Source organism: Pseudorca crassidens, chromosome 20 (genome assembly GCF_039906515.1).
Source record: "Pseudorca crassidens isolate mPseCra1 chromosome 20, mPseCra1.hap1, whole genome shotgun sequence".
In the NCBI taxonomy this organism is placed as follows: Eukaryota; Metazoa; Chordata; class Mammalia; order Artiodactyla; family Delphinidae; genus Pseudorca; species Pseudorca crassidens.
This window is the reverse complement of record NC_090315.1, coordinates 35,032,941-35,060,533: the sequence shown is the minus strand read 5'-3', so window position 1 is coordinate 35,060,533 and position 27,593 is coordinate 35,032,941. Positions and strand designations below refer to the sequence as shown.

The 27,593-nt window shown below is 52.8% G+C and overlaps 1 protein-coding gene across 2 annotated transcripts in view; it reads right to left on the bottom strand.

Moving 5' to 3' along the window:
- The window catches only part of NLRC5 (NLR family CARD domain containing 5), a 111,425-nt gene that overhangs the window by 18,859 nt on the left and 64,973 nt on the right, over positions 1-27,593 (bottom strand). For both annotated transcript variants that reach the window (XM_067719508.1, XM_067719509.1), the window contains 23 exons: positions 26,714-26,797; positions 26,485-26,568; positions 25,039-25,122; positions 24,827-24,916; positions 24,142-24,201; positions 22,604-22,669; positions 22,023-22,106; positions 20,042-20,125; positions 18,994-19,083; positions 17,605-17,673; positions 16,752-16,820; positions 15,945-16,028; positions 15,344-15,427; positions 13,917-14,006; positions 13,108-13,152; positions 12,074-12,163; positions 11,103-11,186; positions 8,728-8,811; positions 5,752-5,841; positions 5,501-5,563; positions 3,086-3,172; positions 1,233-1,316; positions 348-437 (listed from right to left, as the gene is read on the bottom strand). In XM_067719508.1, the coding sequence (XP_067575609.1) occupies positions 348-437; positions 1,233-1,316; positions 3,086-3,172; positions 5,501-5,563; positions 5,752-5,841; positions 8,728-8,811; positions 11,103-11,186; positions 12,074-12,163; positions 13,108-13,152; positions 13,917-14,006; positions 15,344-15,427; positions 15,945-16,028; positions 16,752-16,820; positions 17,605-17,673; positions 18,994-19,083; positions 20,042-20,125; positions 22,023-22,106; positions 22,604-22,669; positions 24,142-24,201; positions 24,827-24,916; positions 25,039-25,122; positions 26,485-26,568; positions 26,714-26,797 (1,839 nt within the window). The remainder of the gene's footprint in view (positions 1-347; positions 438-1,232; positions 1,317-3,085; positions 3,173-5,500; positions 5,564-5,751; positions 5,842-8,727; positions 8,812-11,102; positions 11,187-12,073; positions 12,164-13,107; positions 13,153-13,916; positions 14,007-15,343; positions 15,428-15,944; positions 16,029-16,751; positions 16,821-17,604; positions 17,674-18,993; positions 19,084-20,041; positions 20,126-22,022; positions 22,107-22,603; positions 22,670-24,141; positions 24,202-24,826; positions 24,917-25,038; positions 25,123-26,484; positions 26,569-26,713; positions 26,798-27,593) is intronic.

Sequence of the window (27,593 nt, the reverse complement as noted above, 5' to 3'; positions counted from 1 at the left end):
TCCTTGGGACCCAGGCACCAGGGGGTGCGGGAGGGAAGGGGGCTGGGTCTTCAGGGGCAAGGGCGGGTGGAAGCCACGGGAGAGACCCTTGACGACCAGAGGAGAGACCCGTGCCGACCCGAGGAGACTCCCACCTCCTTCTTCAAGGACCCCAAACCTGGTGTTCCCTAACCCGTGGCCTCCCTAGGCCCTGTGGCACACGGGCCTCAGAGGATGGAAACTATGATCCCACGTTCAGTGAACCCTGAGACTCAGAGAGGGCGGAGGTTGCCCAAGTCACACAGATGGAGGGCCACTGAGTGTGCGAGTCTTGCTTCCCCACCAACGTGGCACCAACGTCGCCTTACTTCACTGAGGCCTCCCGGATACGTGGGCAGGAGGGGAGAGTCTCCACCAGGCACAGGACACTTTCCTGAGAGATACCGTTGTGGCTTAGACTAGAAGAGAAAAGAGGTTCAGGATCGGGGGGTGGGGGAAGCACCTCAGTGGAGCCCTGCCCAGCCCCCCTCGTCTCTTCCCTTCCAGCTGTCATCTCCCAGAGGAGCGTCCTCAATGTCCGAGTGTCCGTTCTCCAGGTGGAGACACTGAGGTCCGGAGAGAGGCCAGAGGGGCGCTATCCCCACATGGGGCAGGTCAGGCACCAGACTGTGAGTCTTTGAGAGCTGCCCCTGTGGTCTGAGACTGCGTGATGATGAGGCCAGGCTGGCAACTCCAGCCCCACAGGGGTCAGGGATGCCCAGAGCACAAGGCCCAGCTGCTTAGCAACGGGTTGTATCCTGGCTCTGGCCGCCAGTCTCCCAGGTCACTGGGGCGACTGAGTGAGTGAGGATGACTTCCTAGGGACCCTCCCTGCTGTGGCGACATCCGCAAATCCGTGTCCCATAGATTTGGTCAGAGGAGCTTCAGGGATGGGATGGACCAAGAGCCAGGACAACTGAGACCCAGCAGCTGGTTAGAGATGAACTGTTGCTCCCTACCCGGAGTCAACTTGGATCACCAAGCTTTAGTCACAGCCTCTCCTGGGTGTCTGGTGGGAGCTCTGCCCATAGTGGGCAATGAGGGAAGGAAGAAAGGACCCAAGGTAGGCAGGGGTCAAGGTAAGAATCAGCCCTTTCCCCTCCCCAGCCCTTGTCCTCTGCAGTTCTCTAGGGATGACTCAAAAGAAGCCCACTAATGTTCTTGGCCCTGGGGAGTCTTCCTCCTTGCTGTCTTTGAAGCTGCTCGACACTTACTCAAGTGAACCGGAGATGGGCACCTGAGGGAGACATTCCAGGAGGCACCTGAGCCCGGCATCACCCAGCAGGTTTGCTGAAAGGCTGCAAGAGGTACGAGGAGGTTGTTGGTGCTCAGACGTGCCTTCTCTCCAGTTACCATCACTGCTACTCTACCCACTCAGCACTGCCATGATCCCCTCCACCACTCTGCACTACTTCTGTTCCAACAGCACCGTCATCACCACCAGCACCATCCCATCACTGCTACTAGGCATCACCACTAGAATTATCACCACCATCCCCCTCACCAGCACCACAGTTAACCAGGCCTCATCTTCCCGTTCAGTATCTGGTGACCACTCCCAGGACTCAAGTGCCTCCAGCAGGCTTTCAGGGGTTAGAGAAAAACCAATTAGCTTTTACCATGCACTTGGCCTGCATCCGTTGGGAGCCATAATTTTTGAACAAGAGTAAATTCAGGAAAAAGAAAGATATTTGGAGGATGTATTTATCCATCATATTTCTTCTTTTAATTTGAGAATGCAATATCTGAAATTGCACCGGAAGACTTTCTTATTTCCCTTCATTGTAGCATTCTATGGTTTTAGCTACAGTTTCAGAAACAATATAATCAGCATGTCCGGGAATATCTGATTTTTGTCCTGCATCTTTGAACTCATTTTGCCCCTGATTATGACACTTTTTTTTTTTGTTTTTTGCGGTACGCGGGCCTCTCACTGTTGTGGCCTCTCCCGTTGCGGAGCACAGGCTCTGGACGCGCAGGCCCAGCGGCCATGGCTCACGGGCCCAGGTGCTCCGCGGCATGTGGGATCTTCCCGGACCGGGGCACGAACCCGTGTCCCCTGCATCGGCAGGCGAACTCTCAACCACTGCGCCACCAGGGAAGCCCCTGATTATGACACTTTTAAGCCTTGTTTATTTTGTCTTTTCCTGAGAAATTTTAAAAATGAAAAACTAGTTTGTCTCAGGAAGACACTTAATAAGTAATCTTTAAAATAAGCAAAAGTTCCCTCTATAATGAAAAAACAGGAAAACTTAAAGACATCTTGCTTATTCATCTTTCTTTAAAATACATGATTTTCATCAGCCGCATTTCTCTCCTTGGCCACATCACAACAGGAACTTAAATTGTGTTTTTTCGGGTAGACAGCTCTCTTTACAACCTGCTTGTCCTAAGCTGGACTCCTAACAGTTTTGAGCAAAGACTGCATCGTACTAGTTGTGTGACTTAGGGCAGGTTCTTAAACTCTCTGTACCTCAGTTCTCTCATCTATAAAATGGGGATAATAGTACTTAGGGTTGTTGGAAGGATAAAAAGAATATGTAAAGCACTTAGGACAGTGGAGAAACTACTCAATAGGTATTAGCTTTGTTTCACCTACCCATGCGGGCTGCACTATTTGGGCACCCAAGACAGGCCACTTCTCATCCATACGACAGCCCACAAATCCCCACCCTCCAGGGCCCTCCGCAGGCTGAGGCATTTGTTGCTCTTAACCACCTGCCAGGCCAACCAACGGATCCCTTCTTTCAGGCCCCACCAGCCAGCAGCGCTCCAGTGCCCTGATCAACATGAGGCCAAGGGGCTCCTGTGGCCCTTTGTGAAGGGCTCCCCAAATTAGATCAAGGGCATACCCTGAATTAGCTCCACCATGGTGGCAGTGGGGAATGGTAGGGATAAAATGGGGACAGAGAAACCACGTGGACGTGACTGAGTCCCAGGCATCCCATGCCCTGTTAGCTGGTCCTGAGAGGTGCTGAGTGCACACACACACGCATGCACACACACCCTGTCGGTGCCACCCAGGCACACGCTCCCGGGCTCCTCTCCCCCCTCCTGCCCGACTTACTCCAGCTGACTGAGGTCTTCACACTTGCTCAGCAACCAGCAGAGCGGCTCCACATGCTCCTGGCTGAGGCCGCAGCCTGTGAATCTGCTGCAGGAAGGGGTGCAAACTGGGGATGGGGCCACTCAGACCCTCTGCCCTGGCTAGTCCTGGGTGTGGCCTCTGAGTTTCAGCGGGGCCTCACCCAAGCTTGGATTCTCTGGAAACATCCAGCATCCACCACTCCCACCTCCCTCCACAGCAGATCCCACCAACATTCTCCCTCTGGGGAGGTGGTTCTCAAAGTGTGGTCCCCAACCACCCCCACCAGCATCCCTTGGGAACTTGGTGAGAGGCATGTTCTGGGAATGCAACCCAAATGCGCTGAATTAAAAGCTCTAGGAACAAGGCTCTCCAGACTGATTCTGATTCAAGGTGAACTACAGCTCTTGGCGGTCACTTTAATCGACAGACATGAGGGTGGAGTGGAGGAGACTAAGGGTGATGTCTGCTCCTGCAGAGGGTTATTGATGCTGGAATCAAAAGTAATAGTAAGTGTCTTTGAGAGGCCTACACCGAGACTACACAATAAGGTAAATGAACAGCTTACGGCCAGCCAGCAACTTAAAAAAAAAATCTTAAAATGAGAAAGTACCTAAAACCAGTATCTAAAATTTTTATCATTGTTACTCTCCTTCAGGATTTTTTCCATAGTCCTAAATTCCCTATTACCCTACTGTTTACTTCATATTTTTATTTTTTTTAAATTTTTTTTTTTTTGTGGTACGCAGGCCTCTCACTGTTGTGGCCTCTCCCGCTGCGGAGCACAGGCTCCAGACGCGCAGGCTCAGCGGCCATGGCTCATGGGCCCAGCCGCTCCGCGGCATGTGGGATCCTCCCGGACCGGGGCACGAACCCGTGTCCCCTGCATCGGCAGGCAGACTCCCAACCACTGCGCCACCAGAGAAGCCCTACTTCATATTTTTAAATCAGCTCATTCTTTTTATTTAATGCATTTATTGGAAAAGGAAACCCTGTATCACTCACTCCAATGGAAAACTGGGATTGCCTGCCCCAAACAGACCATAAGCATAAGGATACAGGAAACAGGAGCAAAATATCATCATTAAATTCAAGCCAGACACTGGCACCTGCTGAGAGCTCTCTCTTTATTTAAAAGGGAGCTTAGCAAATGTTAAGAGGTGTTGTAGACACACTAACACCTAACTGAGGCTTCCTCTTGGCCTTAATCAGAGAATTGAAAAGGGAGGAATTCAATGAAGCTGAAGTACTCTACCATCGGCCCAACCTCCTAAAAATCATCCCACCCTGGTCTTTGTCCTACATTTTGGAAATCACAGACTCGGAAACTATGAAGGTATTCTAGAGGTCACGATAGTGTTGGGTTAAGACAGGAATTGGAAAGTCTACAGCCCAAGACCGCCTGCTTTATAAGACCTGCACACTAAGGATAGTCTTTCCATTTTCAAACAGTTGAGAAAAAAATCAAAAGGAGAGTAACATTTCATGACACACAAACATTACATGAAATTCACGTCTCAGTGTCCGTAACTCCAGTTTTACTGGCACACAGACACACGCCTTCGTTTACATATTGTCTGTGTTGCTTTCAAGCTAAAACGGCAGGGTTGAATAGCTGTGATAGAGACCCCATGGCCTGGAAACCCCCAAATATTTACAATCTAACCCTTTACAGAAGAAGTTTGCGGCCCCTGGGCCAGGAGCGCTATAAGACTCCCTGGATTCAAGTCCCAGCTGTTCCCCTTCCTGCTGCATGACCACAGCTGTGAGGCTTATAGGACGTAATCTGCATGAGGCTCTTAGAATGGTGCCCTACAGATGCTCAGCAAACATCAGCTCTTTATTTATTGTTATTTCGCAGCTGAGGAGGCTGAGACGCAGAGAGAAGGGTCTGGTCCAAGGTCACTCGGTGAGCCAGTGGCATCAAATAGCTACCAGAAACGTCATCTCTGTACTTAGAGGTTATTCTCTGGCCCCATTATCCTGTGCAATGCTGGCTCCCCTGTCACCAAGGCAACCACAGAGCACTGGTCCAAGAGTCAGCGGTGTGGCGCAGGGGGACCCTCGTAACTGTGAGTGCCTCTCGTGCTTTACACATTGCCTCAATTCCTCTTTGCCAACGGCCTGAAATATAGCGTCTCCCTTCTCCAGCTGCGGGAGCTGAGGATTGGAGAGGTTAAGGAACTTGCCCAAGGTGCCAGGCCCTTGTGGGGCTGGTATTTAAAGCTTTTCCTCAGACCAGGCCCCTGAGCTCTAATCCTGTCTGCTGTGGACTCCTTGTTTGCCCGTGACGGAGCCCAGCCCTCTCAGTCTGTCTTCTGCTCTGGATACCCAGGAGGCAAGTCTGCCCGTCCTCAACCCCCACGGGCTGCTCGGGCACGGTTCCGGGGGACTTACCCACAGCACCCGCCTTCCTGCTCCTCGCTAGACCTGAAGTGCAGGGTCGCGTGATGCAGGGACCTGGAGCAGACAGCACCTGGGTCAGCCACCCTTGACCACAGCCTCAGCATGCCCCCAGGGGGCAGGCCCCCCTCCTCCAGCAGCTGAGTCTCTGATTTGGGTCCCACTATCTCCATCCTAGCCCCTCACATCCAATAGGCTCCAGGCACCACCCTCCTAGGTTCTGGTTGTCCCAGGGCAATGCTCACCTGAGATCCACCTTCTGAACCCGCGGGCACAGGCTGAAGATGTCAGCCAGCAGGAGGGGGCTCCTTGGGGACAGTTCCATCTGGGTCAGCCTGAGTAGGAAAGGGGCGGGGCCCTATGTGAGCAAGTCGGAACCAAGCAAGATCAGTGGGCAAGAAACCTGGACAGGCTGGAGGCGAATGAAAAGGATGGGGGGCTGGTGGGTCAGCCAGGCATTAAGGAAGGAGACAGGAACTCAAGAGCCAGAAATAGGAGCTTGAGGTCAAGTGGACTGAGGTTTGAGTCCTAGTTCTGCTTACTGGCTGTGTGTCCTTGGATAAGTAGTTTAACCTCTCTGAACCTCAGTTTCCTTATCTGAAAAACGGAACTACTTATACACCTTCCTCTAGGGTGCACTGCCAGCACGATACCCATGCTTATTGTTATTATTATATTGTTTTTATCCTAAGCACTCACAGGTGAGTCCTTGCTGACAAGGAGCGGGAAGCTTTAGGTCCTTAAGAGTTTCTCAAGCTCAGCATTACAGAGATAATTCTTTGGATCTGGGGGCTGTCCTGTAGGAAGTTTACCAGCATCCCAGACCTCTACTCACTAGAGGCCAGCAGTAGCATGACCTCCCACCCACCTCTGCCATCACGATAACAAAAATGTCTCTGTTGCCGAATGTGTCCTGAAGGGCAAAATCACCCTCCAGCTGTGAACCACTGCCTTAGAGAAAGTGAGATGCTTCCATCTTGCCCTTGGAGGCATCCTTGGGGTCTCCATTTCCCTCGCTCCATAAACCCTCCATCAGCTTGTCTTGTTAGTTACACCCCCAAGATCCACCCTGAATCTACCTACTTCCCTCTCTCCCCACCAATTCCCAGCCCCCATCATCTCTTCCCCTGGCTGTACAACCCCCTCCCTGCTCTTGCTTCCACGCTTGTCCCGGTCCCTTCTCTATCCAGCAGCCAGACTAAGGTTTTGAAAAGACAAATCGTTCCTCTGCCTTGGGCAAAATCCCAAACTCCTTGCCACAGCTGCCAGGCCCTGTGTGACCCGGCCCAGGTTCATTTCTCTACCTTCTCTCCTACAACTCTGCCGGCCACTGTGCTCTGGCCACACTGGCCTTTCTGACTGTTCCTCGAGCCCATTGAGTTCAATCCTGCTTCAGGGCCTCATGCATGCTGTTCCATCTCCTTGGAATGCTGTTCCCTGCTTTTCAAAAGGCTGGCTCCCTCTCTTCCTTCAGGTAGCACCCCAGTGTCCCTCCTCAGAGGCATTCCCTGACCACACCTGCCATTGTCTAAATCACCTCCACAATCACTCCTTACCACATTCTCTAGAAAAATACTTTATCACTCTCTGAATTCATCTTATTTGCTTTCACTTTGCTTGTTGACCAGCTCCCTCTACTACACGGTAAGCTCCAAGAAGATAAGGACCTCGTCTTTTTTTTTTCCTCTCTCAGCTGTGTCTCCAGCACCCCAAGCAGTGCCTGGTCCACAGCAGTGCACAAACAGTATGGACTGAATAATACTGGGTTGGCCAAAAAGTTTGTTTGGGTTTTTCAGTAAGATACTATAGAAAAACTCGAATGAATTTTTTGACCAACCCAATACAAAGCTTAAGCACTGGTGACCGTCAGGCCGGCTACCTCATTCCAAAGACGGATGAGGAGCTGGGGGCTGATGCTGTGTGACTTGGGCATAGAGAAGTCCCTCTCTGGTCTGAGGTTTCCTATCTATTCATGTTAGCCCACAACTTCTGTGTCCAAAGGAACCCTTCCTGATCCGTCCTTTCCTGTCAGGGTGGGACCATAGTGGATTCTGTAGTTTGACATGGGCTCTGCCACACTTGCCCACCTCTGGGAAGTCACACATCTCCTCCCTCCCCTCCCAAAAGGACTCAGGGATAAGTGAGATCCTGGATGTGATGTCGGCTGTCTCAGGTGTCCCAGAGATCCTTAGCAGGAGTACTTATATTGCTGTTTTTAATGGTATGATTTAATTTTCTGTTGTATTTTTCCATATCAGCTGTAGCTGCTCTTGCTCCGTTGGAAAAATATTTAAAGTAAATCCTTTTTTAAATTCTAACCAGTCTGAGCTGAAATTAGAAAATAGAGTTTTAAATACTTTGGGGATGCTGCTTAAATTCCCCTTTTACAGAATTAGATGGTGACCTTTAAAAACTGGTGAGTGGGGACTTCCCTGGTGGTGCAGTGGCTAAGAATCTGCCTGCCAATGCAGGCGACACGGGTTCGAGCCCTGGTCTGGGAAGATCCCACATGCTGTGGAGCAACTAATCCCGTGCGCCACAACTACTGAGCCTGTGCTCTAGAGCCTGCGAGCCACGACTACTGAGCCTGTGCTCTAGAGCCCGCGTGCCATGACTACTGAAGCCCATGTGCCTAGAGCCCGTGCTCCGCAACGAGAGAAGCCACCGCAGTGAGAAGCCCGTGCACCCCAATGAAGAGCAGTCCCCACTTGCCACAACTAGAGAAAGCCCGTGCTCAGCAATGAAGACCCAATGCAGCCAAAAAAAAAAATATATATATATATACATATATATATATATAAATTACAAAAAAAAACCCAACTGGTGTGTGATATATACATGACCTACAACTATAGTCTCTTTATAGGAGTAGGTGACCTTTCTGTGGGTGGAGAGAAGAATGATGGCCCATTTGTCACAGGCCTTCCATTCTTCAAGGTGCTTTTAGAGCAACTATCTTGTTTGAATCCCAACCCTGGGGGAAGGGTTGAAGAATATTAGTCCCATTTGTCAGATAAGGAAACTGAGGCCTAGAGGGGTCAAATAACTCCCCCCTGAGGTTGACAAGGTATTAGGGAAGAGCTGGAAGCAGACTTGAGCTCCCAGTTGTGCCAGGTAAAATGATGAAACAGCCCAAGAGAAGCGGGGAGGGTGCAGAAGGGGATGGCTTTGCGATGCAAGAGCCTCAGCCCTGCACAGTGAAATGGGGAAACCAGTCTTACTGCAGCAGGCTTAGCTCAGGGAGCCGGGGTAGGTGGTGCAGCAGGGTCTCCAGGCTCTGGTCACTCAGGACCTTGCAGGACAATCTGTGAAACAAAGCATCTGAATGAGGTGGGGAAATCTTGGGAAAAGCTAGATGGGTCCTAAGCCAGGATTGCCCAAAACACCCCCTCTGAACACTGGGGTCCTTGAGTTATCATTGAGGCTGGAGGAAAGGGAAGGTCATATATATGCTTGGAAAATGCTGGGTTAAGCTCCATTAGTTTTCTTTGCTGCAGGACTTCTCAGAGCCTTTAATCTGCCCTTGTGCATTGTGAATTTCTAAAGGGCTATAGTAGACATTTTTCCCCCAAAAGGCATGGACTAGTAGGATTATCATTTTGAGGGCCATGAAGACTGGTACCCTGGAGAACACACCTGTTAAGAAGAGAATGCCGCCTTAACCCAAAGTAGTGAACATAATGGTGGCAATTCAGGCACGTTAACAGGTCAGCAAAGGAGAGATGCAGGGTAGCTCGGGTCCCTGACTGCCCATCAAAACCAGACCAACCAGCTGATCACTTGTCTAGATAATTCATCAGAAGCCAGTCCACTTAGGAGAAACTCCTGATATCCATCCTTTGGTCTCTGCTCTGGCTGGAGGACTGGGTCAACCAGAGTCTCTAAGCACCTTGGGGCTTACATACAGCCCTCCCTGCGAGTCTAGAGCCACTTCCTGACCCCCAGAGGCGTTTGGACAGTATTTTCCTTCTGCCTTTCTCCCCTTTTGCTGCCCCTTCTCTCTGTCCCTGTTTCTTTGTCCCCTGCAGGCTGCCCTTTCCCCTCACTGGGGCTGCCAGGAGCCTGGCCCATCTCCATCGCATTACTGTCTGGCTGAAGGGGGACCCAGCTTCACCTTGCGGGGAACAGTAAAAGGGGCCACCTATGGTTCTGGAACTGGAAGCGAGGAGCCTCTGCCAGGGCCCAGGCTGTAGGCTCAGCACTACTCGCTCTGTCCCGGGATTGGGCCTGGGGCTCTGAGCACAGGCAGAGCAGAGGCGTTCACTGAGGGGTGGTCTGACCACAAACACCAGTGGCTTTCCACTGGATCCCAAATACACACAGTGCTACGGCCTCTGCTTGGGATCAATGTGGGGTTTACACACTGTTTTTTTTTTTTTTTTAAGCAACAGAACCTTTACCTTTATTTTTGCATTTGGAATGCCAAAATGTACACATCATGTACCATGGTGATGAGTGGTATTAAAAACCAGGGGCAAGTGTGGGGGGAACTCTCTGCACTAGTTTTGCAACTTTTCTGAAAGCAAGCCTTAAACTATTCTAAAATAAATGGTTTATTTGCAAATTCATTGGTTCCACACATCCTGATATTCTAGGAAAGCCACAATGTTCTATTATGAGACAAAAGTTCACTGCAAATCTTAAGATCCTGTATCCGTTAACATCAAAACCACCTTCCTCCATATCCATAAGTGTTTGAACATGGGGAGAGGTATGGAAGGACACACCCCAGTTGTCAACATGGATAATGAGCTTGTTGCAAGGACCAGAGGGCAATTGAGGCGGAAGCCAGAAAGCAAGAAAAAAAAAAACAAAACACTGTAGCAAAATGGAAAACCACATATGGGGCGATGTAAAGTGAAACTGCAGAACGCAGCTGGCCTGTGATTTCGAACAGGAAAAAACTTGTATATGCAAATGGAGAAGGTCACCAGGACAAATGACAACACTGAGTTGATGAGGGACGGGGTTATTTAGATGAGGGAGGTTTGTCTTGGGTTTCTTTAAGGTAATTATTGTAATAAAATTACAACGAGGATGAGGGAAGGAAAGTCTGACCGACCACTTTGCAGATGACGAAGCTGAGGCCTGAGGGGTTAAAGCCATTTGCCCAAAGTTACCCAGCTTGTTGGTGGCTGAGCCAGGACTCCTGATTCTAAGCCCAGTCTCTGGTCACAGACCCAGGCGTTCTGGGGTGAGCTGGTAACCCTGGCTGGGGGATGCCCTGAGGAGGGGCCTTCAGAATGACAGGCTCCAGCCACAGAGGCAGTCCCAGCTGAGTGCCAGGGTGGGGCTCCAGGGGTGGAGGGGGGCAGACTGGGGCTCCCAGGTGCCCTGAGTTGAGCCGATGGGGAGATGAAGCCCTGGGCCCGGCACGGCCTCTCTCAGTGGGAGGGATGAGGTGTCTGAAGCTGGGGCCATTGGGAGGCAAGGAGCCTTCCACCAATGGGTTAGGGAACTCCCATGGCGTAGGGCTACAGGGTCTGGCAGGAAGGGACCAGGAGGGACTCATCTGGTCTCTAACCAGGACACCCCACCCCAGGTCACTGGGCAGGTGCCCACGTTGTGCCCCTGCGGCTGTGTCCTCCGTACTTACTTGACTTCCAGAGGCCCCGGGCACTTCTCCAGAGTCTCACAGAGGCGGGAGAGGCTCAAGGGTTCCAGCTGACATTCCCTGAGGCTGAAAAGGGGCAGCGGGCAGGGCGAGGGGGTCAGGGAGGGCTCAGGGTCCCTGTCCAACCCCAAGGGCTCTCCGCTTCTCCCAACAACTCTCCTCCCCAACCTGCAGGCCGCCAGCCCCTGCAGTGCCAACAGGGCACACTCTCCACCCCTTACAGCCCCCAGTCCCCCCACTCCGACAGAAAAAGTCAAGGACCCTGAGCGCCCAGCTGCCCTCGTCCAGTCCCAAGTCCTCCCCACTGCCCCTGCCTACATCCAGGCTATCTTTGTCCCTCACCTGGGCCACTTGAACACCCCCTGGGTTCCCCCTCTTGCCTCCCTGCAATCCTCCACCCTGCCGGTGTCTTAGCTTTAACAAATACAAACCTGGCCAGCCTCTCCTGTGCTGAAAACCCTCTGTGGCCCCCCATTATCCTTAGGCTAAAAGCAAAACGCCTTTCCCATGTCTCCACTCGCCTCCACTCTCCCTGTATAATAAGCTCTAGCCACACAGAAATGCTTCCCCAGAGCCAAGGCTTCACTCCCCTGGGCCTCTGCACGATCTGTCCCGCCTGCCTGGGATCCTGCCCACCCCGTCCCCAGAGAACCCTGTTCAGGCCCCAGCTAACGTGTCTCTCTTCTTAGGTGAGGAAATCAAGCCCCAGAGGGGGAGGGGCCCAGCCAGGGTCTCACAGCCCCTCATGGCAGAGCTGGGAAGTCTTCAGAGAAAACAACGCAGAATCTTCTCTACAGGGAACGCCGGAGCCAGCAGCCCCGTCACCAGCCCTAACACTTCTTCCCCCTTCTCTCAAACTCTCTTTCCCCTGTCTCCCAACCCCCAGGCTCTCCACTCCCTCACCCCTTACCCCATTGTGGTTACCCCTAAACAAGAAGTGGGTAAGATGGTACCAGAAGCTCCTGGAGATGCGGCGCTGACCGAACCCCAAGAACTGGGCTCCAGCTTGGAACTCTGGCAACGATCCGGTAGGCAACAGATCCCTAGGAGTGGGGAAATCGCTTTGAAAGGAAAGTTCAAAGCATCCACATTGGAAGGCTAGACTCATTAGTCGGGGCTGGAAGGGGCCCGCGGGACAGTCAAGCCCCTCCCTGTACGGATGGGGCAACTGAGGCCCAGGGAAGGGAAGCCAGAGTGAGGATGCCAGCAGCTTATACCTGTCCAGGTGGGCAGCACCTGAGCAGGTCGAGGGGAGCTAGGACAGAGCCCCCTCCTCTTTCTGACCACTGCAGTAGGTATCATCCACCTATCTGTGCCTCAATTCTTTTGGCTTCAAGAACCCAGAGAGTTCCCAGAAATGGAGACCCTAGCTCGGCAAGCAATACCACCCCGGCTTCAGGCAGCCCACCTGCTACAGCAGTGTTTTTCTCTAACACATTAGCTGGAAATGCACTCTGCCCAGCTGGCCCCGCTTCAGGAGCCCTGTGCTTTTGCGCAGGTGAAACCAGGGTGCCGGGCTCCACTAGGGGGCAGCCGGGAACACCTGCGGAGAGCTAGTTTACCGCAAAGATGTGGAAACTTTTTCAGAGCACCAACGGTTCTTGGCTTCTCTAATGTGATACTCAGAGTGTGAAAGGGCAGGGATTCATATGAAGTCAGAACGCTGCAAAGTGCTGCAAAGGTCCTCAGTGGCAGAAACACAGCGGCTCCCCTCTACCCTCCCACACAACCGCTCTCCTAACACCTGCTCTGCTGCAGCATCACCCGTCAGCCCCTCCCTCCCATGTGCCCTCCTTCTTAGAAAAGATTGAAAGCAGCTGATTACTGCAAATTTACATGGGGGAGGGGTTACAGAAGTGATTAATTCCAGCCTGCCAGACCTGGGCTAACAGTCAGCATGGGTCTGGGGGTTGGGGGCACCTATAAGAAATGGGGACCAGAGAGAGAGAGGGGAGGCCCCCCCAACCTCAGAGCTTTCCCTCCTTACCTGTCTCTTCCATCACCCCTCAGGATGACGCGTTGGCTCTCAGAGCTGCAGGCAGAGAGGAGGTGGCAGCCTGAGAAAGGGCCAAGGGGCCCCTTCCCAGGCAGCAGCAAGAGACCAGACAGGCTGGGTCCAGCAAGACCTGGATGGTGGCCTGTTTTCTCAGCAAATAGGACAATAAATATACATACAAAGCACACCACCGATATGATTTCCTTTGATTCTCACAATAAAATTGTGAGGTAAGGAAGTGGTTTTTTTTTTAACATCTTTATTGGAGTATAATTTCTTTACAATGGTGTGTTAGTTTCTGCTGTATAACAAAGTGAATCAGCTATATGTATACATATATCCCCATATCCCCTCCCTCTTGAACCTTCCTCCCACCCTCCCTACCCCACCCCTCTAGGTGGACACAAAGCACCGAGCTGATCTCCCTGTGCTACGTGGCTGCTTCCCACTAGCTATCTATTTTACATTTGGTAGTGTGTATATGTCCATGCCACTCTCTCGCTTCGTCCCAGCTTACCCTTCCCAGGCCCTGTGTCCTCAAGTCCAATTCTCTACATCTGCGTCTGTCTCCCAGGGCAATCCAGAGATTAACTACAGAAGAGTCGATGGATTGTGCCCCGCGGTGAATCTGGAGAAATTTGAGTGTCCCTGGAGCTATATTTCACTCATTCATCTATTCATTCATTTCACAGACACTCATTGAATGTTCACTGGACCTGGTATCATACCAGGGCCCTGAGGATGCTATATCGTGAATGGGACAGATGAGGGGCAGAGTGGGGTCCCAGGGACACTCTCACCTGAAGTCCAAGTGCAAAAGCCACGGCAGAGTAGAGAAGCACTGGGTCAAACAGAACACAGCATCCAGGGACAGATCGTTCTCACTGAGGCTGGAGAATCAGAGGGATCATGCTGACAGAAGTCACTCAGGACTCAAAAACACCCTTTTTGGGGTCAGAGCACAGGGCAGGGGAGGGCTGTCCCTCCCTGTTCCAGACAATGGAACACACTGAACCCCGGATGGTCAGAGCACCTCTGCCAACTCCCCATTGCACAGATGGGGAAACTGAGGTCCAGAGAGCAGCAAGGTCTTGCCCAAGATTATGAGACATGTTGGTGACAGAGCTGAGATTGGAACTCCAATTTGCATAAAATTTGCCTGCAATGGCAGCAAGGCCTTCCCAACCCCCCCTGCCCCCCCCGCCCCCTGCAGGCCCCGAACAGGAACAGAAGCAACCTCCTCTGGTCCCAGCTTCCCAATGAAAGGTGGCCTGAGCAGGCAGTGCCCACAGGCCACAGCACTGGTTACAGCGAAAACCATAGCCACTGCCTCCAGAGTTTATGTGTTAACTGACTGGGAACCAGGGGCTCAGAGAAGGTGATGTAATTTGTCCAGGGACACTGAGAACCTGGGGTCTGTGACCAGGTTCCTGCGGCCAGGAAGCCTCTCCCTTGGGCCTAGAAGAGCCAGGGAGGAGGGGGGGGGGGCATGTGAGCTAGGAGCACAGGGAGCTTTAAGGGCCTAGAAACTCTGGCTGGCTGCAGGCTAAGTCTGGGGGTTCACGGCCTCCTTCCAGGGCCTCCCTCCCATAGTGCACATCTCCCCCATCTCTGCCAGGTGCTCAGGGCTCTCAAATCTCCCCGGGCACCCTTCCTGGGTATCTCCTCTAGTCCAAACCCTCCCTGCCTACCTGGCCAGGGCCCCCCAATCAAACGGCCCTCCTCCCCACCCCCCACCCCCACCCCCCACCCCCACCCCCTCACCCCCACCCCCCACCCCTCCACCCCCACCCCACCCCCCACCCCCACCCCCCCACCCCCCCACCCCCGCCCCAGGGCCAGAATGGCTGCCAGCTGTTATATTAATCAGGTAATACTTCCCAGCCCTGCCTGCCTGGGCCTCCCAGAGAGCCTGTGCAGAGACAGGGAGACAAGCTTGAGAAACGAAGGCTTAACTCAGCAGCTGGATCGCTGAGTCACAGAGACCAGTGTCTATTTTAGTGAGAAACGCAGTAGTAACTACCCTGTCCTGGGCACTGGCCACGTGTCAGGGACTGGCCCCGGTGGCTGACATGCATTGTCTGATGTAACCTTCATGATAACCTCAGGAGGGAGTGAGATGGGACACAGAATATCCCCCCACCCCGTCATCTCCTTCCCCCCCTCCCACACACATGCTCTCATCCAGAGATCAAACCTCAGAGGCTTTGCCCAGAGGGCTACTCACTTCAAGGACTGCAGAGCGCCCAGCCCTGGAAGCAGCTGAGCCAGCAGGGCCGCACCTTTGTCCCCGAGAGCATTGCCTGATAAGCTGGGAGGGGCACGCGGAGAGGACAGGTCAGCAGAGGGCGGGGGTGGAGACAGCAGGAGCTCACCTCTCCACCCCAGTCACTCAGCTTCTCCTGAAACTGGGATACGGTCCTGGGCTGCCAGGCCGGATCTCAGCACATGGCACTGGATCAGCTGGGGTCTCCCAGCATGTGGATGTGGGATCTTAGTTCCCCAATCAGGGATTCAACCCGCGCCCCCTGCATTGCAAGCATGGAGTCTTAACCACTGGACCTCCAGGGAAGTCCCTCCTCTTGGGTTCTCATCCTCAGGTTTGTGACCCCTGAGGGGTTAGGCTTGGGCTTCAGAGAGTGTCAAATATGGGGGAACCTGTATTTTAGGGGGAAGAGTCACAACTTTCACCAGGTTCTCTAAGGGGTTCCTGATTGCAGCGGGGAAAGAATAGATGACCCTAAATCTTAAAACACAGAACAAAACACAACACACTAACACCTACCCCCTAATGGGCCCCACCACCCCGCCTTCCAGCAACCACTCACTCGAGGTGACAGAGGCAGCAACTTCCTCCCAGTGCTTTGCAGAGGTGCTCTAGGTGCTGGGCTTGCAAGGCGCAGTGTGTCAGCCTAGGGAGGGTAGGACCACAACCCTGCAGCGCCTGCCCAGCTCAACAGAGGCGAGCGGGGCTCCCCACCCCCAGATAACACAGGCAGAGAGGCTTGTGGAAAGGGGACTGGGATGCATCGGGCACCCGGACAGGCAAAGAGGGACCGACACACAGCACACGTGAGGTGTCACATGGGCAGAGAAGAGCCAGAGAGAGTCAGAGACACAGAGAGAGGCAGACCAAGATGGAGAGACACCGAGATAAGAGAGGGAGGGAAGGAGACAGACACAGAAAGAGACTGAGAGAAACTGAGTGCCAGAGGAGAACAGACAGACAGGGAGGGGTATTCAGATGGACAGAATCAGAGAGGAGGCTGGAAGAGTTGTGATGGGAGCCCTGTGGAGGTTGAGCTGAGTCCCCAGGCCTAGGCCCCAGGATCAGGAACGAAGGGGCCGCGTGCTCCCCATTTCCTCCGTCCACAGTTCCCACAACCCCTCAGCTACTGGAGGATGGGGGAGTTAAGGGGGGTGGGAACCGTGGGCAGGGAAGGTGACTGGGGGTCTGCCGTGTGAGCCCTTTCTGGGGTGGGCTGGGCAGGGGAGATGGGAGGCAGGGAAAGCAGGACATGACAGCAGGTTGTGTCCTCCAGGGGGCACCTGGCACTGGGGACCCGGGACAGGCTCTGTGCCCAGGAAGGGGGGAGGCGGGAACCATGCTCGGGGCCCGCAGGCCATCACGGTACCTGATCCTTGGGGCGCACGGGAGCGGATCAGAGGGCATCTGGAACGTAAGGCTGCCAGGAAACGCAGCCCTGGAGGGACACACACCAAGGCCATGCTGAGCAGATACCTCAGCCACTGCCTCAGACTCCAGCCTTAGACTCACTTCCCACCATTCCATCCCTATATGAGACCTGGGGACAGTCAGACCTTGGTTCCAACTGGGCTTCTCGGCTTCCTGGCTGTGTGACCTGGGACAAATCACCTAGCCTGGTACTGGGAGAACATAGGTGAATTGTCTTAGTTTGATGCCTGGTGCATAGTAAGTGCTCAGTTAACCTTGGCTCTTAGGATCATTAATCTCATCACCAGCAGTGCCTTCAAAAATGTCAGCTGCAAGCAAGCCTTCTAAAGCTCAGACCCTACAGAAGACATTGTAGGTGCACACTGAGGGGCAAAGAGCTGAGTCTCTGCTCAGGTGCTGGCCTGGGGCAATCCAGGAAGGCACCCTGGTGGAGGCAAACACCCTCTAAAGGGTCCTTGTGCCAAAGGGAGCCAGAAGTTCTGACCAGAATCAGAGCTACACGCCAGGCTATCCTCTGGGTTTAGGCTGAAGGGCCTCCGTCTCCCACGCGTAGCTCTCTGGCTACCCCACCCCTGCCCCAGTCTGCTGTCTGCATCTGGCATCCCAGGGCTCTCTTCAGGTACCACTTGGGAAATGGGGAGGCAGTTTGTCCTTTGAGCCTCCCCTTAGGGCTTCATCCCCAGCCAAGCCTGCTGGCTTCTTGTGCCTTTGTGAATTTGTCAAGGTCCCCCCGGCTGTTGAATTACACTGTCCAGCGGTGGCGGTCAAGGAGAGGACGGTCCTGGCCCTACCTTTTCTGGGTCACCTTCTGCTCCTCCGGCTCTGGGGCAAACTTGAGGACCACAGTTTTGTGCAGCAGGCTGCAGACAGGAGAGGAGGGAGGAGGCAGCTGCTGGGGGGCCCAGCTGCTGCTACGTCTTATTTCTAGCCTGGCCTCCAGGGACCTCTAAGGTGTTTGCACAGTCACGTGATTTCTTCATTATAAATTCCTAGAAGTGAATGGAGTGTCATTTGGAATGCCCTAGGGGCCTTTACTGAATCATTATATACAGTGAACCAAGGGCCCTAGTACCACCGCGTGGGTGAATCTGGTCTCTCTTTCCTCCTTTAAGGGGTGTTTAAAGCAGGAGAGCCCCTATGGGTGGGGACTGTGTTGACATTAATTAGCATCTGTCCTCAGCTGCCCAGACTGAATGCGGAGACTTACAGAAATAAGGTTGGGCCCTGTCTGAGGTCGGGTTCCCTTAGAAGCAGAGTCACTTGGTCACTGTGTACATGATGTACTGAGGGTCTGATCTCAGGGACCGAGGGAAGCAGAACAGGGCAGGTCCTCAGCCTGATCCCCCAGGAAGCATGAATGCAACACAGAAGAGCCAAATCTGACTACCTGTTGGATCTGTTTCTTTTACTTTAACCTTTGCTTCCCGTTGCTTTTGTTCACTAAAAGGATACTGTCTGTACATAGTGGCCTGCCTTGGAGAACCCTGCCCCTCTGCCTGAATGTTAAACCAAAGTGCCTTTGTTCAGGGAAGCATCCTGACCCCGCCCACCTGTGGCTGGCTGCAAGAAAGAAGAAATTAACACACCCCCTCCCCAAGGCTGGCCATTGCAGGGGATATTTGCAAAACTTATGGCCCTTTTACTTCCTCATCTCCTCCCCCTCTCTGTGCTATAAAAGAAACTGGCATCCAAACCCCAATAAGATGGTTTCTCGGAGACACTAGTCTGCCATCTTCTCCGTCTGCCTCAACATCTTGTCTCTGATTCATTGGCCTGTCGAGCGGCGAGCAGAGTGAGCTTGGACTTGGTAACGTCAATAGCACTAAAAGTTTGTCTCACCGGACGTAAGGGGGCCGGAGGGTTACACCTCTGCCTCTGTCACTGGCCACTCCTGGCTGGGAGGATAAGGGGGTGTGTAACCTCCCAGGCATCACTGGCTCTTAGCGGCCCAGGGCATTTCTCTGGAGGAGGTATAAGCTGTGCGCAGCCAACACCCACAGCAGCTGGGAACGGGGTACCCAGCTGTAAAGGGGGTCTGGGCGGGGCACTAGCATCTTCTACAGGTCTCAAAGGCCTGGGGCCAGAAAGAATTCCAAGGACTTAGAGAGAACGACAGGAGAGCCTAAGAGCTCCACGCTAGAGGTGAGAGTGGGTGATGGTGGTCCACTGGGAGTCCCTACCTGACGTGTAACTCTGCCAGGGTCCGGCACATGCTCACTGCACTCAGCACACGGCACACCCCAGCCAGAGAAAGCCCATTGCTGCTGAGGCTGCGGAGAGGAGGAGGGAGACGGCCATTAGCAGGCGGCTGGAGTCCCCAGCGCCACACAGCTCCAGCCGCCTCCTCCTGGCTCAGCAGCTGGCTGGCTGTCACTCGTGGAATGTCCTGGGTCTTTAACCAGGGCGTCTTAAAGGGTGAGCCATGAAGCATATGACCTCTTGCCCCACACAGAGAATAAGGTCCTCCAGCTGGAGCAGTAAGAGCTGACTCACTGTTTTTGCTTCTCTGATCCTCAGTTTTCTGGTCTGAAAAAAACTCACCATTTTAATCCCATTTTACCAATGGGGAACCTGAGGTCAAGAGATAGGAAGTTACCTCCCCAGGGTCACAAAGCTACTGAGTGACAGAGCCAGGGTCTAAATGCAAAGCCAAGACTCCAAACCACTGATACCCTAAGCTCAACACTCCCCCACTCCCACTCCCACATGACGCTAAGACCCCAACATATCCCCCCCGCCCAATAGCACCCCTAGCCCACACCGTGCAACACCACAGCACACCCAATAGCCTACTACCCTTTCTTCTCATTCCACCACCACAACGACTCACCCCTTCACCCCAAAACCATATCCCACCGTACCACTTCCCACTCCAACAGCCCAGCACCCATCCACCCAATACCCTAGCGCTGCCCCAGTGCAACTCCGCATCCCACCCCACCCCGGGGCCGTTGTCAGGACAAACTGGAATACCAGCTACTGATGTACGGTGAACACGTTCTACATGTTCAAGGGATTTTAATAACCGGAACGAAGTAGCTCATGCCAGAGGCATGCAAGGCATGGTTGAACCACTCCGCCTGCGCTGGGGCTGGGAGAGAAAGCAGAGCTGGCCGGTGAAGCAGCACTGTTTCTGGTGACTGTGGGCACGGGGACCAGGGGTGGCGGGGACCAGCTGGGGCTCTCCTGGGCCCTCCCTGGTAGTCGACAGTGGGGTGGGCGACTCACTCCAGCTTCCTGGCGATGCGCAGCTGGGGTGCAGCCTCCGCCATCAGTTGACAGCCTTCATCTTCCAGCTGGTTCCCTGAGAGGCTGAGACAGAGGGGTCTGATGTCCTGTGCTGCCCCTCAACCCTCAGCGTTCACACAGTCAAAGCATCCCTCCAACAAATGAGACTCAATTATAATGAACGTTGAAAGATTGTGTACCACATGCCTGGCACTGTCCTAGATGCTCTTACAATTATTGGATATTTAATCCTCATAACAACCCTGTGAAGTAGGCACTATTATTATCCTCATTTTACTGATGAGTTAACCGATGGTTAAAACACTTGCTCAAAGTTGGGCCTGGGATTTGAACTCCGGCAGCCTGACTTCAAGGCCCCATCCTCAACAGTTTCTTTATGCTGCAACCTACATAATTACTTCTTGTGGTGAGCTCCACGCTTATCGGGAAATCTGATCTAGTCTGGGGACCAGGAAAGGCTTGCCTGATGTTTGAGCTACTTGCTAGAAAAACTAGGAGTTCAATAGGTAAGGGGTGGGAGAGAGATGGGGGAAGGGTGTTCCTGGCAGTAGGAACAGCACAGTCAAAGATCCCATGACATAGCACATTAGAGGACTTGAAAAAGAGCAGGTATGTCTGCATTAAAGATGGAGTGGGAGGGTGGGGTCAGATGGGGCTTGTGGGGTTGGGGGCATGGTTCTGGATCACACAGCATTTTAGGATTTGGGCTTATCCTGAGCACTGGGAAGGGGGCAGGCAGTAAAAGGCAGTTCACTGCCAGGTGGAGGTTGCCAGGATGGAAGCCTAGTGAGGAGGTATCCAAGTGAAAGATGAGAGTGGTCTGGACTAGGGAGGTGGATGAAGAGGATGGAGAAAAGAGAACTTTTTTTTTTCTTTTTGCAGCGCTGCACGGCATGCAGGATCTTAGTCCCAGACCATGTGTGGTCTTAGTTCCCTGACCAGGGATCGAACCCATGCCCCCTCCAGTGGAAGCGCAGAGCCTTAACCACTGGACTGCCAGGGAAGTCCCCAAGAGAACGGTTTTGAGAACTCTATAGGGGGTAGGTCGACTCAGGATGGACTGGCTATAGGAGGAGGGCAAGGGAGCTGAGAGGTGTCTGGTCTGTGTAACCAGGTGGGTGATGGGCACACCTGCTGGTGAGAAAACTGGGGGAGGGACAGGCCTGGTGGTGGCGAGGTGGGTGGAAGTATGTGAGTTGGGTAAAAACCACCTTCTAATCCTGTCTTGGTTCTCCCAATGGGACAAGGTCAAGGCTCAAGCTTTGGTCACCAAGGCAACCCTCACCCCGTCCATCTTGCCCTAGGGTGGGGCCACTCAAAATACATGATGGCATTTCATCACCCCACCTTCATGCCCATTTGACTTCCTCGGATGACCGTGGCAGGGGTCCCTTCCCGGTGACATGACAGGACCTCCACCAATCCCCAAACCCCACTCTCAAAGGCTCTGCTCAGGAGCTGGACATCATGGGAATTTCTCCAGCCCAAAAAGAGAAGGTCATCTCATGTTACTCTGGGAGGAAGACAGCGTGAGGGGACCCTGAGGGCTGTGGTCTGGAAGACAAGACTACACGTGATGAGGTTTCTGCTTCGCAGATCTCAGTGAGGATGAGGCCAAGAGCCAGCCTGTCTGAGCCTGAACCCTGGCCTAGACTCTTCCTAGCCTTGTGACCTTGAGCAAATTTACCCTTCCGTGGCTTAGTTTCCTCCACTATAAAATGCACATAGTAACAGTACTTCCATCATAGAGATACAAGGATTAAACGAGAGGATGTATGTGAAAGCACCTGGGACAGGACGGGTGCTAAATAATGGGAGCTGCTAGGATGATCTGATTCCCCCAAATTCTTAATGAAGCAGCATGCCCTTCCCCACACCGCCCACCCAAAGCTGAGGCCTTGCCTACGCTGCCCTGCCCTCCCTTTCTGTCTCCTGTCCCAGCGCTCCCCATCATACTCACTCCACTTCATCCAGGTGTGGACCTTCCCGGAGCTGGGCTAGGAGCACTTCCACATCACGGACCCCGAGCTGACACTTCTGGAGCCTGCGGCGGGAGTAGGGCCGAGAGGCTCAAGGTAAGAAGCTACGCTATGCCTCCTGAAGCTCTGAGTGCATCTACCAGGAAGGAGCTGCAGCAGCCAGGGGGTCGGCAGACCTGGGTCTCATCTTGGCCTTGTTTTGCAGTAGCTGGGTGACCTGCGATAAGGCACCTAACCTATCTGAGACTCAGTTTTCTCCTCTATCTAATGGGACTAATAACGTGTACTTTGCAGGGTTTTCAAAAGAATCACAGTGAGGCAATGGATAGAAAATACTACAGTGCCAAGCACAGAGCAAGGGCCCATTAAATCACAGCTATTATTGTTGTTATGACAAGTGTTCCTTGCTCAGGCAGGGATGGGTTACTCATGTCCTTTCCCCGCTCCACATCTGCTGCTCCCTTTATCCTCCCTGCCCCTGCCGTGCCTCCTCTGGGAAGGGACCCTCCCCCCATATCATATCCCTCCCCTCAAAGCAATGGATCCCATCCCACTGAGGTACCTGAGTGCCAGGCTTCTCCTCTGAGCCTCTTTCCTCTGGTTGGCATTGCCCCATAGGTCTGGGTCTCTGGCAAGAACAAATCCAACACTGGCCTGGGCTCAAGAGTCCAGGGCCTGATGGACCAAACCTCTTCCCTTGGTTTCTAGGAACTGAAGACCTTACAGCATGACCCACAGTGAGTGAATAACAAAGATGGTTGCCTGAAGGTACTAAAGGTGCTACTCAGCAAAGCAGCAGGAAAAAAGGTTTCAGGTCAATTGGGACCTTTATTCAAATTCTGGCTCTGCCATATATAGCTGTATGGCCTTGGGTAAGTCACTTCACCCATCTGAGCCCCAGTTTTCTCTTTTCTAAAGTGGGATGACAACATCCAACACATAGTGACCGAAGGACTGAATGAGACGATGTATGGTCAAGTGCCCAGCATAGGCAAGCTTAGCAAAGTGCAGGCTTAGTGAAAAGAAGCTGCTGTTGTCTAAGATGCCATAGTCTCCATTTGTAGATGTACCACCTGTGGTTCAGAAGGCCAGGAGTATGGACCGCATGTGGGTGCCGGCTGTGGGAAGCCAAGGCACCACCAAGTGTTCTCTCCAACTGGGCCAGGGGAGGACCGGGGTCTGCAGGGATGCTGGAACATCATGGATTTTCATAGACTTCTAGATCAGTGCTGTCCAAAAGAACTCTCTGCAAGGATGGAAATGTTTTGTATTTGTTCCGTCCACTATGGGAGCCACTAGCCAACTGTGGCCATTGAGCACTTGAAATGTGGCTAAAGTGGCGGATAAACTGAAATGATCACTTTATTCAATTTTAATTAATATAGAATTAAACAGCCACATGGGCTAGTAGCTACCGTATTGGGCATCATAGCTCTCTGCAGTCAGAGGGTAAAAAGACATTGGTCCTCCCAGATCCCTGTATGGGTGAGGAAACTGAGGCTCAGAGCAGGGAAAGGACTTGCATGAGGACATACAACTTCATGTGTTTCTGAGTCTCACAGGGAGGGATGTGAGGGAAACACAGAAAGTTCTGTAATGGAAAGGCAACTTCCCTATTTCTGCCCAGTAAGGACTGGCCAAGCTGGAATCCATGCACAGCTGGAACAGCTAGCACTTGAATGGCAACTGGATGCCAGCAGTGCTCTAGGCACTTTAAATGTGTTAATTCATTTAATTCTCAGAACAGGTCTAAGATGTTGGTACCATAATTGCCTTCCTCCTTTTTTAATTGGAAGAGTTTTCCCTGCATAGTATCGCCAGTCTCACCATATCTTCATGTCCTCCCTAAGGGTCTGATTCACTCTGAGACTTCTGATGATGCTCGCTCATCACAGGAGCTGGATGTGGTCCAGAGACACTAGAGGAAGCTAAGACCTTGGCCAACTCTGAGAATAAGTCATTTCCCAGGGGAGCAGTAGCAAGAAAAATCCCCGCATTCCAGCTCTTCCTAAACTCTTTTTGCCACTTTTCCCCACAACTACCTAAGCCCAGATTGCTTCTCAGAATGAGCCCAAGCCCACCCCATCCCTAGCTTCTTACCCTTGTAGCTCTGTAGCCATCTCTGTGGGTGGGGATAGAAGGAAGATGAGGTCCGCCTTCCTGCAGGGTCAGACACTGAGCCGTGAAACCAGTACACCAGCCCTACCTGTGCACCCTGTGCTGCCTCAAACATCCAGAGAAAGCTGATTTTGTAATCGACACAGAAACAGAACTGGCATAAGTGCTCAATATCAGACATGTAAAATTGTGACTATGTCGTTGCTAGACGAACCCTGAGTGTTTTAAAAAGTCAGGAAAACAATTTTTGCTAGAAAAATTATAAAAGTTAGGAATGCTGAGAGTTTCTATAGGAGCCGCAGTGTTGGGATTAAGAGGCATTACACTTCATCTACCCTGCGACCCCAACTGGCTAGTTCAGCACCACGGAGAGCAACACGGGACTCAGGATTCCCTCCGCTCTGCCTATTGTTCCTAGATTTGTTGATTCATTCCCTCAACCACCCATCCATCCGTCTATCCATTTATCTTTCCACTCATTCACTATTTATTGAGTACGAGGTGCCAGGACTGAGCTGGGCTCTGGAGATACTGATGTGAGTAAAACAAGACTCATGCACGCACACGTAGGTCTTGTAGACCAGTGGCCTCCTCCTTTTCCCATCCCCACTTTCTCCTCCCCTTTTCTCAAGACCCTGAAGGCCAGGACCCCATTCCCCCTGCTCACCTGACCTGCAGCATCCTGACAGTGGGGCACGTGACTGCCACATTCGTCAAGGAGAGGAGGGTTGACACGGAGACCTTGCTGAGGCTCAGGCTGCATGATTGTGGCAAAGGTGTCAGGAGTGAATCCCCCATCCCATCCACCCCAGACTCTCTCTGCTCTCCAAGGGAGGAGGGGGAGGTCACTCAGGCAGGGGTGGTGGAAAGACAGCTTACTCAAGCTTCCGGAGCCGCGGCAGGCAAGGCAGTACCTCCACGATGCTCAGCATGTCCCAGTCCTTGAGCTGGTTGTCCCGAAAACTGTAGGGAGACCGAGGCCCAGTCCCTCAGCCTTGGGGTTGAGAGACTTGGGAGCCCCAGGTGGCAGGCAACAGGCGTGGCCATCTTCATGCAGGAGACACAAGATAGGGGCCTACGAGAAGTTCGTGGTATCCAGCAGGCCCAGCTAGGAGGAAAGGCCCTCTGCTGGCCTCACTTCCATCCCAGTTCAGTCCCTCTGGGAGAGTTTCTGCCTGGTGGCCCAAGGGATCCAGATGATGGACTGTGAAGGCCTCATGAGGTGGGAGGAGGGGACCCAGCGCCCTGCTCTCTAGGCTCTGTCTGGGATGTGCCTGAGGCCTGAGTTCAGCCGGGCCTCTTGGTTCCCAGGTGATAGGCAGACTGGGATGCAGGAGAAGCTGCTTGCAGCCTCACCTCTGGCCCTGATTCACCCGAAGCCCTAGGCCAAGCACTTTCCTTTCTGACCTCACATTCCCCACCTGTCAAATGGGGTCCACAAACAGCCCTGCCTGGGTTCCTAGCTAGAGGGACAAAACAGCTGAAGAGTAAAAGGGTGCCTCTGCGTGTAATCACTTGGTCAGGACAAAGGACCAGAAATCGTGAACTTGTTGACATTTACTTTTCCTTCTTAATTATTGAGAGTGACCTTAATCTTTTCCCCCATCACCCAGAGTGATCATGAACAAAGACACCCAGCAGAGGGGACAGAGCAGAGCTCTGGCCCAGCTAATGCTCCACTCGACAAGCAGTGCACCCTACTGCTGGGCTGCATCTGCCTGGATGAAGGAGAGTCCCCTCTAAATCTCATAAAGGTGCCATATTAGGCAGCAGTGGTCCTGCCGGACAGATGCTAAGGAGGATCCCTGGTCCCACCCTTCTTAGGCCACTCGTCACAGACACAGGGCAGGAGTATATTCATACATACGTGCTTAGACGTGTATGTGGATCTAAGTGTGCAGGCATGTGTGTGCTGCACACGTGCATGTATGTGTGGCATATACTTAAGTGAGCAGGCAAGTGCAAGTGTGTGTGCACACATGTGCATGAATGTGGACGTATGTGTGTGTTTCACGCCTTTATGTGTACCCACACAGCACCTGCCTTCTCTCAGGGTCACAGAAAGAAGGGAGGGACCCTCAAAACTCAAGCTCCTTCAAGATGTCCCAAAATATTAGCACTTCTCTGGGGTCTCTGGGAGCCTTGTGTTTGGATCCAGTCCCACCCAGTTCTTGGATTGATGCCTCTCCTCTCTGGGTCTCACTGAAAAAGTAGTGGCCAGACCCTAATGGAATATACAGGACCCAGTCCAGGCTCAAGGGGGGCCCTGGGACCTGGACAGTGAATCCTCCCCTCAGCCAGCGAGCCCTCCTGGAGATCACTCACCTGATCTCTTCCAGCTGTGGACAGAGGGGCAGAGCCTGCACCAGGTGGCTGATGCCTTGAGCAGTGATCTTACTTCCTGCTAACCTACAGGGTAAGCAAAGATAGTGGGAAGAATGGGGATGGGAAAGGGGACAGACCAGGAATCTGCCCTGTGCAGGGTTGAGGGGCGGGAGGAGAGTTCCAAGCATCGCCGGCTGAGGATCCATCTCGGTCCCAAGCCCTGACTCACCCCAGCTTCTTCAGGCTCCCCATTGTCGGCAAGCACCTGGAGAGGGCTTCGGCAAAGGCGTCCCCACACTTCCTGCTCTTAAAGCTGCCACGGGAAGAGGCGAAGTGGCAGAAGATCAATGGTGGGCAGGGCTTAGAGTTCATCACCCATTCCCTCCTCTGAGAGATGGAATTTAATCCAGTAATGGCAATAGTAGTAGTTGTTGCCGTAATTGTTGTAGTAGTAACAAATACATATTATGGCAGACACTGCTAATCGTCTACCAAAACCCATTCTCCGCTGTAGCTATCACTGGGAACATGGTTTCCCAGCCTCCCCTGCAGCTCAGTGTGACCATACGACTCCGACTATGTTGTCACCACTGGAATGTGAATGGAAAGGATGTGCCCTATTTCCAGGACTGAGCTTTAACCCATTGGGCATGTCTAATCCGTGTTCTCTCTTTACTTTCCCCCAAGCCAGAGCACAGATGTGTCTGTGACCCAGCTCTGACCCTGCAGATCAAGATGCCCAAGGAGATGATGCTGCAACCATGGAAGGGACCTGGGTCTCTTCATGGCCATGTGGAGCTGAGCCATCCCACTGACCTGGACCACTTACCTCTGAGTCTTCCATAAGAGTGAAAAAAAAAAAAAAACAAAAACCACCACATTATTTAATGGAGGGGGAGGGATTCTTTGTTATTGCAGCCTAAACTTTTCTCTAGCTACTACACATATCGAGCCTTTACTCTGTGCCAGGAACTGTGCCATGAAGTGTTTTTCATGCATTATTTCATCTCATTCTCCCAACAACCCTATCAAGGAGGTATTATTACTGATTCATTTTAGGCATAAAGAGACTCGGGCTGAGAGGTTAAATACCCTGTCCAAAGCAAAGA